General features: G+C 36.1%; 1 protein-coding gene across 1 annotated transcript in view; it reads left to right on the plus strand.

The window, feature by feature from the left end:
• Positions 1-16669, plus strand: part of ANTXR2 (ANTXR cell adhesion molecule 2) — a 149220-nt gene that overhangs the window by 36190 nt on the left and 96361 nt on the right. The window contains exons 8-10 of the mRNA XM_053901463.1: positions 7419-7479; positions 9409-9507; positions 11764-11833. Of these exons, the coding sequence (XP_053757438.1) occupies positions 7419-7479; positions 9409-9507; positions 11764-11833 (230 nt within the window). The remainder of the gene's footprint in view (positions 1-7418; positions 7480-9408; positions 9508-11763; positions 11834-16669) is intronic.

The raw sequence follows: 16669 nt of genomic DNA on the forward strand, positions 1-16669 counted from the left end.
GAGCCAGACATTGAAACTTATGTGTGTTCATTATTACTGGAATATATATATTTTCTAAACCCTTGCTACTCAGTGTAGCCCACAGACCAGCAGTCTGTGGCATCATTTGGGAGGTTGTTAGAAATGCAGAATCTTGGGACTCTTCTCAAGACCTACTGAACCAGAACCTGTATTTTAACAATATCCTAGGTGATTTGTATACTCATTAAGATTTGAGAAACACTGTTCTAAGACATCACCGGATGTAAATTATCCGGATGTGCCATTATTTACTTGACATGGGGAGAACTTTGTAATTATATTAACTGAAAAAGCAAACAACTCCATATAGTAGGATTCAAATTTTATTTTTCAAAGATGCAGCTTATAAAATGCATAGAAGTGCACAAAAACACAGGAAGGAAAGAGATAAAGACGGAGTGAGTGATATTGCCGAATAGAATTGTGATTTTTATTTGAAATGAGATAGATTTAGATCATTTTGATAGTGTAAAAAGAATCTGGGCAAAACAGATAAATTGCACAAGTTTTGTAGATATTAGATTTTGTAATGATTAGACTGTCTCTCACAAGCCTGGAGGATAGCAGAGTGCACTGATTACAATAGGCTTTAGAGTCAATCAAACCTGAGGAGATCTTGCTATGCTATTTAAAAACTACTCTTTCTTAAAAAAAAAAAAAATTAACAGTAAAGAAAATATCTCTGTAAGCCTCAGTTTTCTCATCAATCAAGTGGGGATAAAAATAGTATGTATTTGGGGTGCACCATGGGTGGTTCTTGATACCGGCTCAGGTCATGATCTAATGGTTTGAAAGATTGAGCCCTGCGTTGGGCTCTGTGCTGACAAGCACAGGGAGCCTGCTTAGGATTTCCTTTCTTCCTCTCTCTCTGCCCCTTCCCCTCTCTCTTGCTTGCACACATGCTCTCCCTCTCTCTCTCCAAATAAATAAATAAACAAGAAAATAGTATGTATTCATAAGACTTGAGAGGATTAACTGAAGAGATTTAGATAAAGTGCTTAGCACACTTCCTGGAACATAATTAGTCCCCAATAAATGATAATTATTATTACCATTGTTTGGGATTCTTTTGAATTTTTTTTAAAATATGAAATTTATTTTCAAATTGGTTTCCATACAACACCCAGTGCTCCTTCCAACAGGTGCCCTCCTCAGTGCCCATCACCCACATTCCCCTCCTTCCCTCCCCCCATCAACCCTCAGTTTGTTCTGTTTTTAAGAATCTCTTATGTTTTGGCTCCCTCCCTCTCTAACCTCTTTTTTTTTTTTTCCTTCCCCTCCCCATGGTCTTCTGGTAAGTTTCTCAGCATCCACATAGAGTGAAAACACATGGTATCTGTCTTTCTCTGTATGACTTATTTCACTTAGCATAACACTCTCCAGTTCCATCCACGTTGCTACAAAAGGCGATATTTCATTCTTTCTCATTGCCAAGTAGTATTCCATTGTTGATATAAATCACAGTTTCTTTATCCATTCATCAGTTGGTGGGCATTTAGGCTCTTTCCATAATTTGGCTATTGTTGAGAGTGCTGTTATAAACATTGGGGTACAAGTGCCCCTATGCATCAGTACTCCTGTATCCCTTGGGTAAATTCCTAGCAGTGTTATTGCTGGGTCATAGGGTAGGTCTATTTTTAATTTTTTGAGGAACCTCCAGACTGTTTTCCAGAGTGGCTGCACCAGTTTGCATTCCCACCAGCAACGCAAGAGAGTTCCCATTTCTCCACATCCTCGCCAGCGTCTATAGTCTCCTGATTTGTTCATTTTAGCCACTCTGACTGGCATGAGGTGGTATCTCAGTGTGGTTTTGATTTGTATTTCCCTGATGAGTGACGTTGAACATCTTTTCATGTGCCTGTTGGCCATCCGGATGTCTTCTTTAGAGAAGTGTCTATTCATGTCTTCTGCCCATTTCTTCACTGGATTATTTGTTTTTCAGGTATGGCATTTGGTGAGTTGTTTATAGATTTTGGATGCTAGCCCTTTGTCTGATATGTCATTTGCAAATATCTTTTCCCATTCCGTCGGTTGCCTTTTAGTTTTGTTGGTTGTTTCCTTTGCAGTGCAGAAGCTTTTTATCTTCATGAGATCCCAATAGTTCATTTTTGCTTTTAATTCCCTTGCCTTTGGAGATGTGTTAAGTAAGAAATTGCTGCGGCTGAGGTTAGAGAGGTTTTTTTCCTGCCTTCTCCTCTAGGGTTTTGATGGTTTCCTGTCTCACATTCAGGTCCTTTATCCATTTTGAGTTTATTTTTGTGAATGGTGTGAGAAAGTGGTCTAGTTTCATTCTTCTGCATGTTGCTGTCCAGTTCTCCCAGCACCATTTATTAAAGAGACTGTCTTTTTTCCATTGGATATTCTTTCCTGCATTGTCAAAGATTAGTTGGCCATACTTTTGTGGGTCTAATTCTGGGGTTTCTGTTCTATTCCATTGGTCTATGTGTCTGTTTTTGTGCCAATACCATGCTGTCTTGATGATTACACCTTTGTGGTAGAGGCTAAAGTCTGGGATTGTGATGCCTCCCGCTTTGGTCTTCTTCTTCAATATTACTTTGGCCATTCAGAGTCTTTTGCGGTTCCATACAAATTTTAGGATTGCTTGTTCTAGCTTCGAGAAGAATGCTGGTGCAATTTTGATTGGGATTGCATTGAGTGTGTAGATAGCTTTGGGTGGTATTGACATTTTAACAATATTTATTCTTCTAATCCATTTGCACGGAATGTATCTTCTTCAGTTTCCTTCATAATCTTTTGAGTTTTTGACTGCTGATATTTGTACTAAATTTAGGAAGTTTGACTTTTAGTAAATTTCAGTCTTGTTACACATATTAATATTTGAGGACTTAAGAGTAGGGAGTAGGTAATAATGTACCTATTATTTTCATTTGTAAATATTCCTTAACACTAATATTACTTTTTGAGTGAACAGATGCTTGTGAGTGAACAGATGCTTCAGTAGTATACTTTTCTTCATGGTGACCATCAAGTTCTTTGCCAATTTTTATATATATATATAATATAAAATATATATATGTATATATACATATATAACATATTATATACATACAATATAAGTTATATTATATATATGTATATATATTTATATATACACACACACACACATATATATATAAATAGTTCAGAATCTCAAATGATGCAGTTTTGCATCTAGTGTGTGCAGTGCCCTGGTTTTATTAATAGCATTTGGCATGTCTTTAAATTTGGTCTATGATGCTATTAGCTCTCTCTGATGTCAACCAAGGCCGACCTTTAGTGGAAACTATTTTCTGTGTCTATTGAGATATAATGAAGACAGATGGCAACACATATTTGAAGAAACATCCTTACAAGATGCTCTGTTGTACAAATGATGGAAGTGCAGATATGAAAGATAATGCATCAATTATCATAGATGGGACACCTGATCCAGTGTTCAATCAATCAATAACAGTATTTAATTTAGTAAAAATTAGCTAGAGTGTTTAAAATATTTGCTGTCTCTGTCAGTTGTAGTTTAGTGATGACAATTTTAATATAATGGACCTATTTTGATATCTTGAACATTTGAACCTGTGCAATTACTTGGTGAAAATAAATTATAAACTGTTTTGTGTTTATGGAACTGTTTATACATACAAACATTGAATTATTTGAATTTCCAGTTGTTTTCCTTTTTTAAAAAAATGGTTATTTATTTATTTTGAGAGAGAGAGAGAGAGAGAGCGAGCGAGCATGTGTACAGGGGATGGGTAGACAGAGAGAGAGAGAGAGAGAGACGGAGAGAGAGACAGAATCCTAATCAGGTTCTGTGCTGTCCGTGCAAACCGTACCACGGGGCTTGAACTCAGAAATCGTGAGATCATGACCTGAGCTGAAACCAAGAGTCAGACGCTTAACTGACTGAGCTACCCAGGTGCCCCGTTAATTTCTTAATATAGGAACATGGTAAACACTAGATGGAAAAATCCAATTTAGGACAAATTTTATTTTTTAAAAATGCATACACTCTCCTGTCTCAATTTCTCCCCAGTGCATTCTCCGTCCCTCTCTTTGATTGTTTTTCATTTGGAAATGTTTTGGCTGGTTTGGGTGAACTTCCTTTCAAATTATGGGTTTCTGGATTTCCAACATTCACAACTTACTGGCTTTTTCACATAACTTTATTCTGCTTTATCATAGTCATAATATGGTTGTTGCTATGCTTACTAGGAAGATATTTTTTATATTCTCATTAATTCATGTAACCTGTATTCCCTAAGCATTTATCGGTAGTACTACATGTACAAAACAATTTGCTAGTTCTAAAGGGTTGTATAGTATAATATCCTATTTTTATACCCCAAAAGAGTTTGTCTTTAATAGAGGAGGTGATTCGTATACTCAACTAATATAACATAAGGTCCAAAGAAATATATTTTAAAAAATCAAAACAAACTTTAGAGGGGGGGTAGGTAATGTCCTGTGGGGAATTGAACTAAATTACTTTAGATGATGAGTCCAATTTTATGACTCATTGTCTAAAATGCTTCCCTTATTTTTTCTTTTTTTTTTCTTCTTTTTAAGTTTATTTATTTTTGAGAGAGAAAGAGACAGCATGAGTGGTGTAGGGGCAGAGAGAGAGAGAGGGAGAGAGAGAGAATCCCAAGATGACAGTGCAGAGGCTGATGTGGGGCTCGAACCCACGAAACTGTGAGATTATGACCTGAGCTGAAACCAAGAGTCAGATGCTCCACCAACTGAGCCATCCAGCTGTCCCCAAACTGCTTGCCTTTCAGTGAATGTGTTACTGGAGTCACTTTTCCGTTCAGTAATGTCATTTCTATAAAATTCATTTTATTAAAATAAGTATTAATATTAAACTAATGTAAATGTATTCTTGTGTATTATATAAGAATATAAATGTATAAATGAATGTATAAACAAATGTAAATGTATAAATGTATATTATACAATGTATTGCACTATATAATCAATCTTTAGCTGTTCTTAGCTTCTGCTTAATGCAGTGTGACTTCTTTAATCTCAGACTTGAATAGAAAATAAATTTCTAAATAATTTTGAACCTTTTTCTTTAAAATCAAAATACCTTACAAGGGATAAACAGGGTCTGGCTTCAGAGATGTATACCATCAATAGTACTTAAAGGTATTTATTCTCCAGTTTTATGGAGAACGCCACAAGAATTAATCATTTGATTTTGCTATTGGAACTGTCTTTTTAAACTATATGATGGATTACATCAAATTAAAAGAGAAAGTCAAGATACACACATTTGTCTTAAATATTTTGAGATCTGATTTAATTATGGTCAATATTGGTAGAAGAGACAAAACTAAGACAATTTTAGAAATTCACACAGGTCATTCTGGGTTGCATATTCTTTGACATGACCTTTGGAAAATCTAATTGTAATTTCTTTTTTCTAATGTTGACTTATTTTTGAGAGAGGCAGAGAGACAGAGCACAAGTGGGGGAGGAGCACAGAGAGAGGGAGACACAGAATCCAAAGCAGGCTCCAGGCCCTGAGCTGTCAGCATCGAGACAGAAGCAGGGCTCGAACCCACGAACTGTGAGATCATAACCTGAGCCGAAGTCCGATGCTTAACTGACTGAGCCACGCTGGCGCCCCCTCATTGTAAATTCTTGATTTATCTTATTCTAAGCAATTTTTTAAAAAATGGTTACAGTTTCCAGTGGATTCAGTCTTTAAGCCTCTCATAATTTTTCTTGATGTTTGAAACATTTTCAGTAATGCTGCCAGAGGTGTGCCTGAAATAACTAATAAAGAAATTGAGAACTGATCTCCTTAAGGGATCTATTTTAAAATAGATTCCCTCAGACTTGCTGGCAGGTAGAGTAGATTTGGAGGCTTTATGGTTTTCCTTTGACCCCTCCGTCTGTGTGGCTCACCGTTCTTTTACCTCAGATCGGCCAAAGTGAATGCTATAATGCTCCATTTTTGTCAGAACCTTTTTAGCTCCATATTTCTTTAGCAAAACTTTTCTGTTTTGTTCCTTTCAGAGTCTTGTTACCTGTATTGTGTTAAAATATTTAAGGAGGTCACTGGTTTGAGATACTTGCCCTCCAAGAGGGCATGTTAACCTTTGACAGTGGTCCTCAATTCTTTCCCCAATTCTTAATTGAACAAAGGTACACAGTCTTCAGAGGAATGAGTGTTGATTATAGGAGATAAAATAACAGACCAAGAGGAGGTCTTTGGGCATTGAAAGGTCTGTGGGTGACCATGGAATCAATCTTTTTGGTCATTTCTGAGTTTAAATAGGCCTCATCCAGAATGTCTCAGATATAAAATTTTACTGTATTTGTTTCCTAATCACTAAAGCTTCAGTTGCTTTGTGAAAAGTGGATTCACTGAGAAATGATCTTAAAAAGTACAAATGATTCCCCTTTTCAGTGATGCATATTCAGCAGCAAAAATTACCAGCTGACTTTTAGAGTCTGACAATTTATACTTCCACTGTTATTAAAGAAAGCATAGAAAGCGTTTCTATTTCCTTCTTTCCTGTTCTAGTTACGAGCAGGAGATGCTAGAGACCATTGTACGTCATCTGTCTTCAACTCTGTCAAGAAAGGAATGTCGTTCAAAGATCATCTGGAATTTGTCTGAATTTGATAATGAAGTGCAGAGCAGTTCTAAAAATAAAGACAGGATTGTTGGGTCCATTCAGACCAGCTTATTTCATCATTGTTGTTTTTCACTTGTAGCCTTGTGCCTTGTATGGTGGTTTCTGTTTCTCAGAACGAGCTAAGAAGGGCCATTCTGTTCCTGTGCTCTGGGCATGCTGGAGTACAGAGTCTGTGTTTTTGAGGAAAATGTTGGGCTCATCTAAGGAGCCTGTGTCCTCCAACCATAAGGTTTGCTGCATACAAGGTGGGTTAGCATCCGTGGGAAAGGAGGCTGAGAAATCGGATAGAAATGCCAGAAATACAGAAGTGCTTCTTTATGGATATTATATTGAACCTCTTAATAAAATCACATTAAATTTTCAGAATTAAAGAGGGGGTCTGATTTGCTATCTTGTTTTTGCCTAATAGGGAAAGTCAGCATTGATTTCATGGGCATCAAGAAATTTTAGTTATCTGTTTGTATTCAAGGCTACCAGACTTTGAGGCAACATCCACTTTATTGGTGCCTATTTATTTTTACTCTAATTGAGTAAGGGTTCCTACAGTGTACAATTGTAGAATATATACTGGAAGACAGCACAGAAATTTCCTAAGAGCTTGGTAGCTGTATATACGATAGTTAATAGGTTTTTCTCTGCCATCTATTAAAGTTAAGGGGAGGACCTTGAGGTTATTAGCAATCTTATAATGCACTTTACATGTTATAATTTAGTTCTCTATCTTGGTCTTCTTTTTTTCCTTTTTAGATACTAGCTCAGTCATGCACTGAAATCCTGGAATTGCGGCCTTCAAGTGTCTGTGTAGGGGGTAAGTGGTTAGAATTTAAAAATACCATATAAGAAATTGTATTTTTTTCCCCCTAGTTAAAATATATGATTTGAAACTCGTGTTGGAATGAGAATAACAAAATTAACTTTTTTGGCATCCTTTTCTGTAAGAATTTTTAAATAATTCCTTGAAATATTTCTATTTTAAATTCAAATTTTTTAAGATTGGAGTGTTATTTTAAATAATGAACATATTGTGTGACAGGCTTTTAGAATTTTCTGTATATTTAGTTCATGTTTGAGACCTTTCCTATGACAAGTAAAATAAAATATGATTTTTTTTTCTTTTATCTGATTATACAGTCATGTATCTGTAGACTTTGAGCTCCATGATTTGATGACCGGCCCGAAGTGCAGTGCCCTCCAGCTCAGGGCACAGAAGGGAGCGATGTATGGGTGGATGGCAGGAAGGAAGCAGGTGGCTTCATTAGCTAAGAACAGACTCAGGTTTTAGCACTTCCAAGCTGTCCTTACCCAAAGAGAATGTGATTCTCTCTGGCTTGTTCTGTTTCTTCTTCTTCAAGTCTGACCTGGAGTTCATTTTAACCTGACTTTACTAGAAAAGGAAAAATATATTGGGTCTGATGGAAGAGGAAATGTGCTGTGTAATTTACCACAGAGCCTCCCAATCGCTGGATATAGTCTTAAGTTCTATATCTTTTAGACTCCCTAATTAATGGTTGAGATGTTTAAAAGGAATAGTGCATTTGAACGTCTCAAAGCATCCCTTTGCCTTTATAACTTTACTTAATCTTCATACCAGCACTATTTGACATTTTTATAATCACTGGTTCAACAGATGAGGAAACCCAGGCAGAGTGGGTCAGTATTTGCTTTAGTAATTGTCCTATTTGACTCTTGTCTATCTGACTCTGAAGCCCATGATCTTTTTCACAGTCACATTGTAGGTTTTACCTGCCCTTTATAAGTAAAATTCCTTTTATAATATACTCAATGCAGAGTGGCATAGCAATATTTTCTTGATAATACATTACTGTATATATGTTAGATTTTGCTAGGAGATTGCTTGAGAAGATGGAGAGTTAATCACTGTTAAAATAGTTAATATGCCTTCTTCTAGCTAAATAGCAAGTGTTTAATGGCCTATCAAGGTATCTGATCAGTTAACGTTTTTTCTAGCATTTTATTTTACTGTCTAATATTTAGTGACTACTTCCCCTGTATAGAGTCCTGAGCAATATGTTGAATAAACTTCCTTTACTGACTGGTCATAGATGATTAGTAATCCAAAGTGCGTGTCCTCTGCTGGGTTCTGAATTTGTATGCAAAAGAAAATGAAACCAGATTAGTAATGTCAAGAAACTGTTAAAGAACTCTGTATGGGGTGTCAGAGATTAAAGAAAATACAAAACTGTTCTAAGAAACAAAGAACATGAATAAGTAATTTTCTTTACATTCCCACATCTTAATACTTGGGAGTACAGAAAAACAAAGAGGGTTCTTTCCTACTGATATTTGCCTAAGGATAGAATTTCTTTCTTTCTTTCTTTCTTTCTTTCTTTCTTTCTTTCTTTCTTTCTTTCTTTCTTTCTTTCTTTCTTTCTTTCTTTCTACTGCGGACAGAGAAGACAGGGTAAGGGGAAGTTCCTGTGGTATGTGGGAATAAGTGTTAGGCTTTAGTTCTAATTTCTTGGTTACTATTGGAAACCACTTTGTTTAAAAAATTAAATAATGTCACCTTTCTATGTGATAATCAATGATATCTTCCCTGAATTTCCCTAGAGGGTCCGAGAAAGCAAGTAGAATTGGAGACAACGATGTCTTCATTGTTACTAGTTGGCTAAATACTATGAAGAAATTAATTCTGTGTACCTTGACCTTTCAAGTTATGTCTTTTTATTTTTTGTGAAGCAGGGGTTAAAATGTTTGTTTTTCTTTTTGCTTCTAGAGGAATTTCAAATTGTTTTGAATGGAAGAGGATTCATCTTGGGCAGTCGGAATGGGAGTGTTCTCTGTACTTACACTGTAAATGAAACATACACAAAAAGTAGGTTCCTCATAATCTCTATGTTGCTTGAATATCTGTACAGCATATAAGTATCAAGTGTTTTCCTCTTTTTCCCAGCTGAAATCAACTATGCTATATTTTTCAATCAAGGAAGAAAGAAATGAAGTCTGGTGAGAGTACCAGTAGTTATAACAATTTTTTGTTGTTGTTGTTTCATGATTACAACCTTTGTTCATAACTTAAAAGATGCTGAACCCTATCCTGAGTAGCCTCATTTTACGGGTTGTGGTCCAGTGGCTGAAAGAGTCAAATAACTTGCCTGTGGTGACACAGCCAATAATGGGCAGAGCTGAGAGTTGAACCCAGTTTTCCTAACTTGATTCTGTGTGGACTGCATCAACTGCTTGATTTAATTGCCTCTTTCTCCAGATTTATTTATTGTCACTCTTGCCTGAAAATCTAACTATCTTGGACCACTCTACTACTTATTGCCTTATTTTATGCTCACTCATTTTCTTCATCTAATGTCCCAATAATTTGCCCGTCAGCTTCTGGAGATAGGCTTTTTGCCTTGTCGATATTTCATATATTTTATGTTTTTGAATGTTTCACGTATTTTTATCTTCAGTGCCCACCCAGCACTGTTTATTGAAAATTATCATATTTATGGAATGGGGTTTTATTTTCCCTAACATGGCTTTCAAAAAAGCAGATGAGGATAGTGTTTTTAATCTTCATTCTGAGAAAAACTCCTTAAATAGATCTTAAATATTCTGAGCGTTTTGGGTCTCTATTGAGACATTTTTTCCTTATCGATGATTATATTGGCTTCTAAAATTTTAATCTGTAAGGCAGATACCATAACTCTGTGAACTCTGGTGGAATTATGTTTTGAGAGGTTCATCTACAATTTTGCTGTTTTTCTGATGGTACTAAGCACTCCAATAGCACAGCTTTGGCTATGTACACAGCAACTGTTCAGTGTGTGTTTGTTGAATTAACGTGGTGAGGATCTCAGCATGGTAAATGTCAGAATTAATTCCTCTCTTTCCTGTTAGGATAATCATTTTGGTAAAGCAAGACAATAATATTTGTAACAAATGCCTCATAGTAGATGCTACAATTGTAGAGGACAAAGTAATTTTATTTTTATTCACTAACCATCTGAATCTAAGAGTTAGCTTTACCTAGCTCCCTTTGGGTACGTGTTTGATTATTATATAAACATATTTATCCCTTAGCTACATGAGATTAAGTTTATTAAACTAAATTCTCAAACAAATAAGTAGAGTCAGGTTATATTTTCATCCCTCATATCCAGGATTATCCATTTGTTTATGTAACTTTTCTGAATATTTATAGTCCAGATTTTTTTGATCCTGTATTATTAAAATTATTAGGGCAATTTAAGCATTCTGTTTTATGAAATGTATTTATTTATTGTAGATACAACTATTTTATTGAAGCCTTGAAATACATTCATTCTTCTTTGGATATTCATCTTTTCTCCATTGTTTAAAAAAATTTTTTTTTTAACATTTATTATTGAGAGACAGAGAGACACAGAGCGTGAGCAGGGGAGGGGTAGAGAGAGGGGGAGACATAGAATCTGAAGTAGGCTCCAGGCACCGAGCTGTCAGCACAGAGCCCGACGCGGGGCTCGAACTCACAAACTGCGAGATCATGACCTGAGCCGAAGTCGGTCACTCAACCGACTGAGCCACCCAGGCGCCCCTCTCCATTGTTTTTAAATTCTGCTTTTAAAATATATATCACTTATCCTTAAAAGCCTAAGATACTTAAAAAATGGAGATGGAGAAGATGATAATTTTATAGTATCTGCAAATACATGTGAATTTAGTCTAAGAAAAAAATCACAATTTACCAACACTGTATATCAGTGAGGCATATAATCTCTATTTTTTTCATTCTCTTTTCCTTCTCCTCTTTTTCAATGAGAATCTATTTGGTTTTTCATTCTAATATATATCTAATGTTCCACTGTTAAACCCTTCTTGCCATTATGTTTTAATATAATTTAAAAATTTTTTTTCAAGTTTATTTATTTATTTTGAGAGAGAGAGGGAGAGTGGGGGAGAGAAAGTCCCCCATATTGTCAGTGCAAAGACCAATGTGGGGCTCGATCTCACAAACCATGAGATCATGACCTGAGCTGAAATCCAGAGCCAGATGCTTAACCACCTGAGCCACCCAGGCACCCCATGTTTTTCATATTATTAATGAAACTGAGAAAAATAAAGCTCTTTATTAATTCAGTGCCATTTTATTTTCTAGGTGTTTACCCAGTAAGTGTGGAGCTTAATTCTATGCTTTGTCCTGCACCTACACTGAATAAAGTTGGAGAGTAAGTACTTCATTTAAAACATATTAAAAACATTTTAGGTACAAATTATTAGGAAATGGTGACAAATATGCATTAATTATTTCACTGCATCTTTTTTTTTTTTTTTATGTACAGAGTGAACATGAAATAGTAGTTCTAGGCAAACTACCCTGGCTAGTACTTTAACCATATATACTCTTAGTAGGTTGAAAATGCTTCAGTCAGCTTTATCGTATTTCTTAAATATTGATTAAAAGGCTCCATAAGTATTTATCTGGATGGGTAAGAGATATTGTTAGAGCCTTTAAATAATCAGAGCCACAGCATTATTTTGAACTGTGTAGTATTAAATTTACACATGCCCCTACACACATCTACACACACATGAGTTACAAAGTGAGATTTTGACTAATTACTATGGTGTTTAAATATCAAGATTAAAGAGCAAAAGGAGCATGGCTCAATAAGGCATACCTTGGACTAGGAAGTATTTGTGCTTTAATTTAATATCCACATCCTATAAGGTCTGTTTTCTCATGTTCTTTGGTGTGACAATATAAACCATAATGATAGCTGGCTAAAATAAAGGATGTTAGTTTGGAAGAAGAGCTTTTATTTAAATCACCTAAACAGATAATTTCATTAGTAATTTAGTATTTCCATTTGTGATTTTTTTTTACACTCTATTATGAGGGAAATGATTGCAGACAGTTCAGATATTCCTTAGCCCAAAAGTAGTGGAAGGGATATGTTTAGGATGATAAATAAGATACAGAATTACTTTAAATTGATCTTGCATATAGAGCAGAGGCAAATAAAATATACAAGGTTTATTAGCTTCTCCTGGTTTTTCTGCTTCTGTTCTTGGCATAGCGATCCTTTTAAAACTGTTCATTTATATCACCTTTCCCTTAAATCCTTGATAATATTTCCTGTTCCACTCAGAGTGAAAATCTAAACATTGCCATGTTCTACAAGGTTCTGTAGGATCTGGCCCCTCACCATGTCACAGTATTCATCTTCCTTTTGCCCCTTTTGTGATGGTCACACAGGCCTCTTTGCTGTTCCTCAACTACGTTGGCACTTGTATACCTGTTGTTCCCGCTGCTTGAAATGCTCTTCTCCTCATGGTTCATTCTCACCTTCTTTAGGCCTTGTTCACATGTCACCTTCTTGGTAAACCCTTCCTGGTCACCCTATTTAATCAATACAGTCTTTCTCCTCTTGCGTTTGGCACTCCCTATTCCCTTCTCATGGTTATTTTTTTCTCCCAAGCATTTATTTTCTCTTGGGTCTCTTTCCTGCTAGGATAGATTTTGTTTTGATTCCTGCTGTATCTGTAACACCAAACACAAAGCTTGGCACACAATAGATTCATAAATGTTTGCTAGATGAGAGGATGGATGCATTTTCCTCAAATATTTTGAATTACGAGTTATATTAAGAGCAAAAAAGTACCTTTGATTGCTGGGGGTGGTCAGAGACTTATATCAGGTAGGAGAAAAATGCCCAGAATCCTATGGGAGGGGCATGCCATTTAAGAGAATAGAGGGGTGCGTGGATGGCTCAGTCGGTTGAGCGTCCAACTCTTGATTTCAGCTCAGGTCCTGATCTCACCGCTTGTGGGATCAAGCCCTGCATCAGACTCTGTGCTGACAGTGCTGAGCCTTCTTGGGATTCTCTCTCTTCCTCTCCCTCTGAGTCTCCCCAGCTCTATTTCTCAAAGTAAATAAACATTTAAAAAAAGGAAAAAGAGAACAGAAAACTATCTTGACTTTTTAATAGCAATGATTGGTTAAGGAAGACATCTTACCTTCTTCTCCAAAGTAGTTATAAAATGCAGTATGCCTGTTTTATCCCAGACACTGAGTTTGTATTCTCTAGAATTTGCCTCTTTTTTTTTAAGAGACTATAGAGACTGCTGATATTCTTCAGTGATTTGTAGATTGACTAAATACCCAGGGCATGTGATTTAAAAAAAACATATAGAACATAATAAATATCAGACATGAGAAGTCATCATTTATTTGGCTTTTGACATGAATATTTCACCTACAAGAGAACTGGAGATTTGGGGGGAAGGACATTTTAGATAATTACTTTTGCTTTCTCTTGCTTTCCTGCTTTCTTTTTGGTATCAAGCACGTGATACTACTGAGGCAAAAAACATGAGGTTTTATTTGTTAGTATATTGGGCACTTGGGGATATCGTTATTGTTCTTCTAAGTATGTTGCAAGTAATTTGGACCTTTCCTTTGCCTTGACTTTTCTTTAGATACCTCTGTAGGTGACAGCTCTCTTATGAGATTGGATAAAAATCAACACAACTGAAACAGTTTAGCCTTGTAAGGTGACTGATGCTTAATATGTTTGCCTAATTAGCTTTTGGCTAAGAATTCAAACCCATTAAGTAGCTAGTTAGTCTATGTTTCAAATAAACACATCTGGCCCAACAACGAATGAAGGGTTTTCCTGTGTGAGGGTGACAGATGTGGTGATGGTTCCCCCTGTTCTCTCACTTCAATAATTAACAACACCCTGGTGAAGTAACCCTAGATAGACAGCCTCAAAGCCAGATGCCTAGTCTCAGAGCTGGACCCATGGACATGTGCCTCATCTCATTAACCTGCTCTATCAGTTCCTTTCGCATCTTGCTGTTACTTCCTGAATTCCATTTTTGTTTGAGGATTATTCTTTTAAAAAAACCTAAACACTTGTGAATGTTAGTTTGTAAAAAGGTTAATATGAAGATGCTTTGCTTGCAGATGGGGACAAAGAATATAGCAGCAGAGCTAGGACCATAGCTTTGCATTTGGAAATTGATGTTGTGGAGTAAACAGACATTAAAACTGTCTGGGCAAATCTTATCCAGGCCTATCATTAGTTAGTGTTATTGAAATGGGTCTTTGAAGTACTTTCTTTGAGAGAGATTTCTGTTTATTAAATTTTTTTATTTGATATAGACTTCCAGATTGAGTTGAATGGATTCTTAATATTTATTTTATTTTACTTAAGTTTATTTATCAATTTGGAGAGAGACAGAGACAGTGTGAGTGGGGAAGGGGCAGAGAGAGAGGGAGGAGGGAATCCAAAGCAGGCTCTGCACTGTCAGCGTGGAGTCTGACACGGGGCTCAAACTCTCGAAACCACGAGATCATGACCTGAGCTGAAACCAAGAGGTGGACACTTAACTGGCTGAGCCACCCACGTGCCCCTGGATGCTTAGTATTTAAATGGGAAGAATGTAAAGGTGGTGGTAATGAGGTCGTTCTTCTGTACTTCTTTCATTGGATACAGTTTAATTTTAAAATGTCATGTGATTAAACAAATTGTCTTACCGAGAGGAATCTGTAGATTGTTGGCAGTTTACTTCTGCCAGTGGCTCACTTGTACCAGTGTTTTAAGTCTGAATAGGAAAGACTCTGTGGAGTTCTTTGGATCCTCCCCACCGCAGGGCATTCGCCTTATGGTGTAAGTGCAGGTGTCCCCAGTACTTGAAGGATGGGCTTCTCCTCTGACCCTTGTTGAGTGAGATGTCAACAATAGCACAGCTGTTCTGCAATAGTTGAGATCCTCAAACCTGTAATTTGGCAAGAAGAGCAGAACAAATTGGGTAAATATACATAAACACATTGTGAAGAAAGAAAAACAGAACAGAATGAACCAGAGCCTTATCCTACAGCTTGTTTGATAGAGATGATTTAAGGAGGCATATGGTATAGTTAAATGTGCTTTCAAAAACATTGGCCAGAATCTTCTGGCAAATATGAAATAAATATCTAAGTCAGATGAAACTGATAGTATTAGTTCTCTTAAAAGGCAATGTGGGAAGACACATGACAGAGTGTTTTGAGTAAGAAGTGGCGGGACATTAGCGTATGTGAAATTTTTAGGCATGTGATATTGAAGGTTCATTCAGATGAATGGTGTGGCCACCTTGGGGTTAGAGCCTAACTTGGTAATAGAACCTTTTTATTTTCTTCTTCAACATTGTTAGTTTTTCAATATGATCATTTTACCTGGAATAAAATTGATTCATTCCACTTCTCTTTCTTGGCTGGACAAATTCTGCCTTTAACACAGCTTCTCACATGAACACTTCTTTTCAAAAATATACCTATGCATGTATGTATATATATATCTATACAATACCTAATAACATTATCTTAGTAGCAGATGATATAAGAATGCCTTTATTCTCTCTTGTTTTCATTATGAGGAATGACACTTGATTTATTTATTTTTATCATAGATTCTAGGACAGTAGTTATGTCTTTACTTTGAATGTAAACATTAGAATCTTGGTGAGATGGCTTAAGGCTGAGGACCATCTCTGTTTCTTTATTTCTCTATCTCCCACCCTAGTGGTGGGGCATTTTATCTTTTCTTTCCCATAGTGTATTGCTTTCTGATTATACGTATAAATGTGATCAGTTCACCTAATCCTTATTTCAGCTCCATCCTAAGTATTATTTTTAGTTCTGGAAATTGTCTTTTAAGAGGAACAATTAGTTGGAGCACACCTAGAGGTGGCCAACAAGATGTTGCCAAGTATGGAAATGTTAAATACGATGTAATTGAAAATACTCTAAAATATGATTCAGGCATGACATATCAGATGTCTTCAAACATCAGCTCTGTCATGTGAAAGATCTGACTTATTCTTTATTGCTCTAAGGAAAGGAGAAGGAAAGAGCGAAAGGTAAAGAGAGGCACATTTCAGCTCAATACAAAGAAGATCTTTAACAATTTAGAGAATGTTTTGGTAACCACAAGTGTTCAAAGATGGACAGATATATGATGAGATAGAGATATCCTTAGATATGTGTTTCAATCCTCTTAAATACTGCTTCTAAA

Source organism: Panthera pardus, unplaced genomic scaffold, assembly GCF_024362965.1.
Source record: "Panthera pardus isolate Hobbes unplaced genomic scaffold, ASM2436296v1 HiC_scaffold_13, whole genome shotgun sequence".
Lineage (NCBI taxonomy): Eukaryota > Metazoa > Chordata > Mammalia > Carnivora > Felidae > Panthera > Panthera pardus.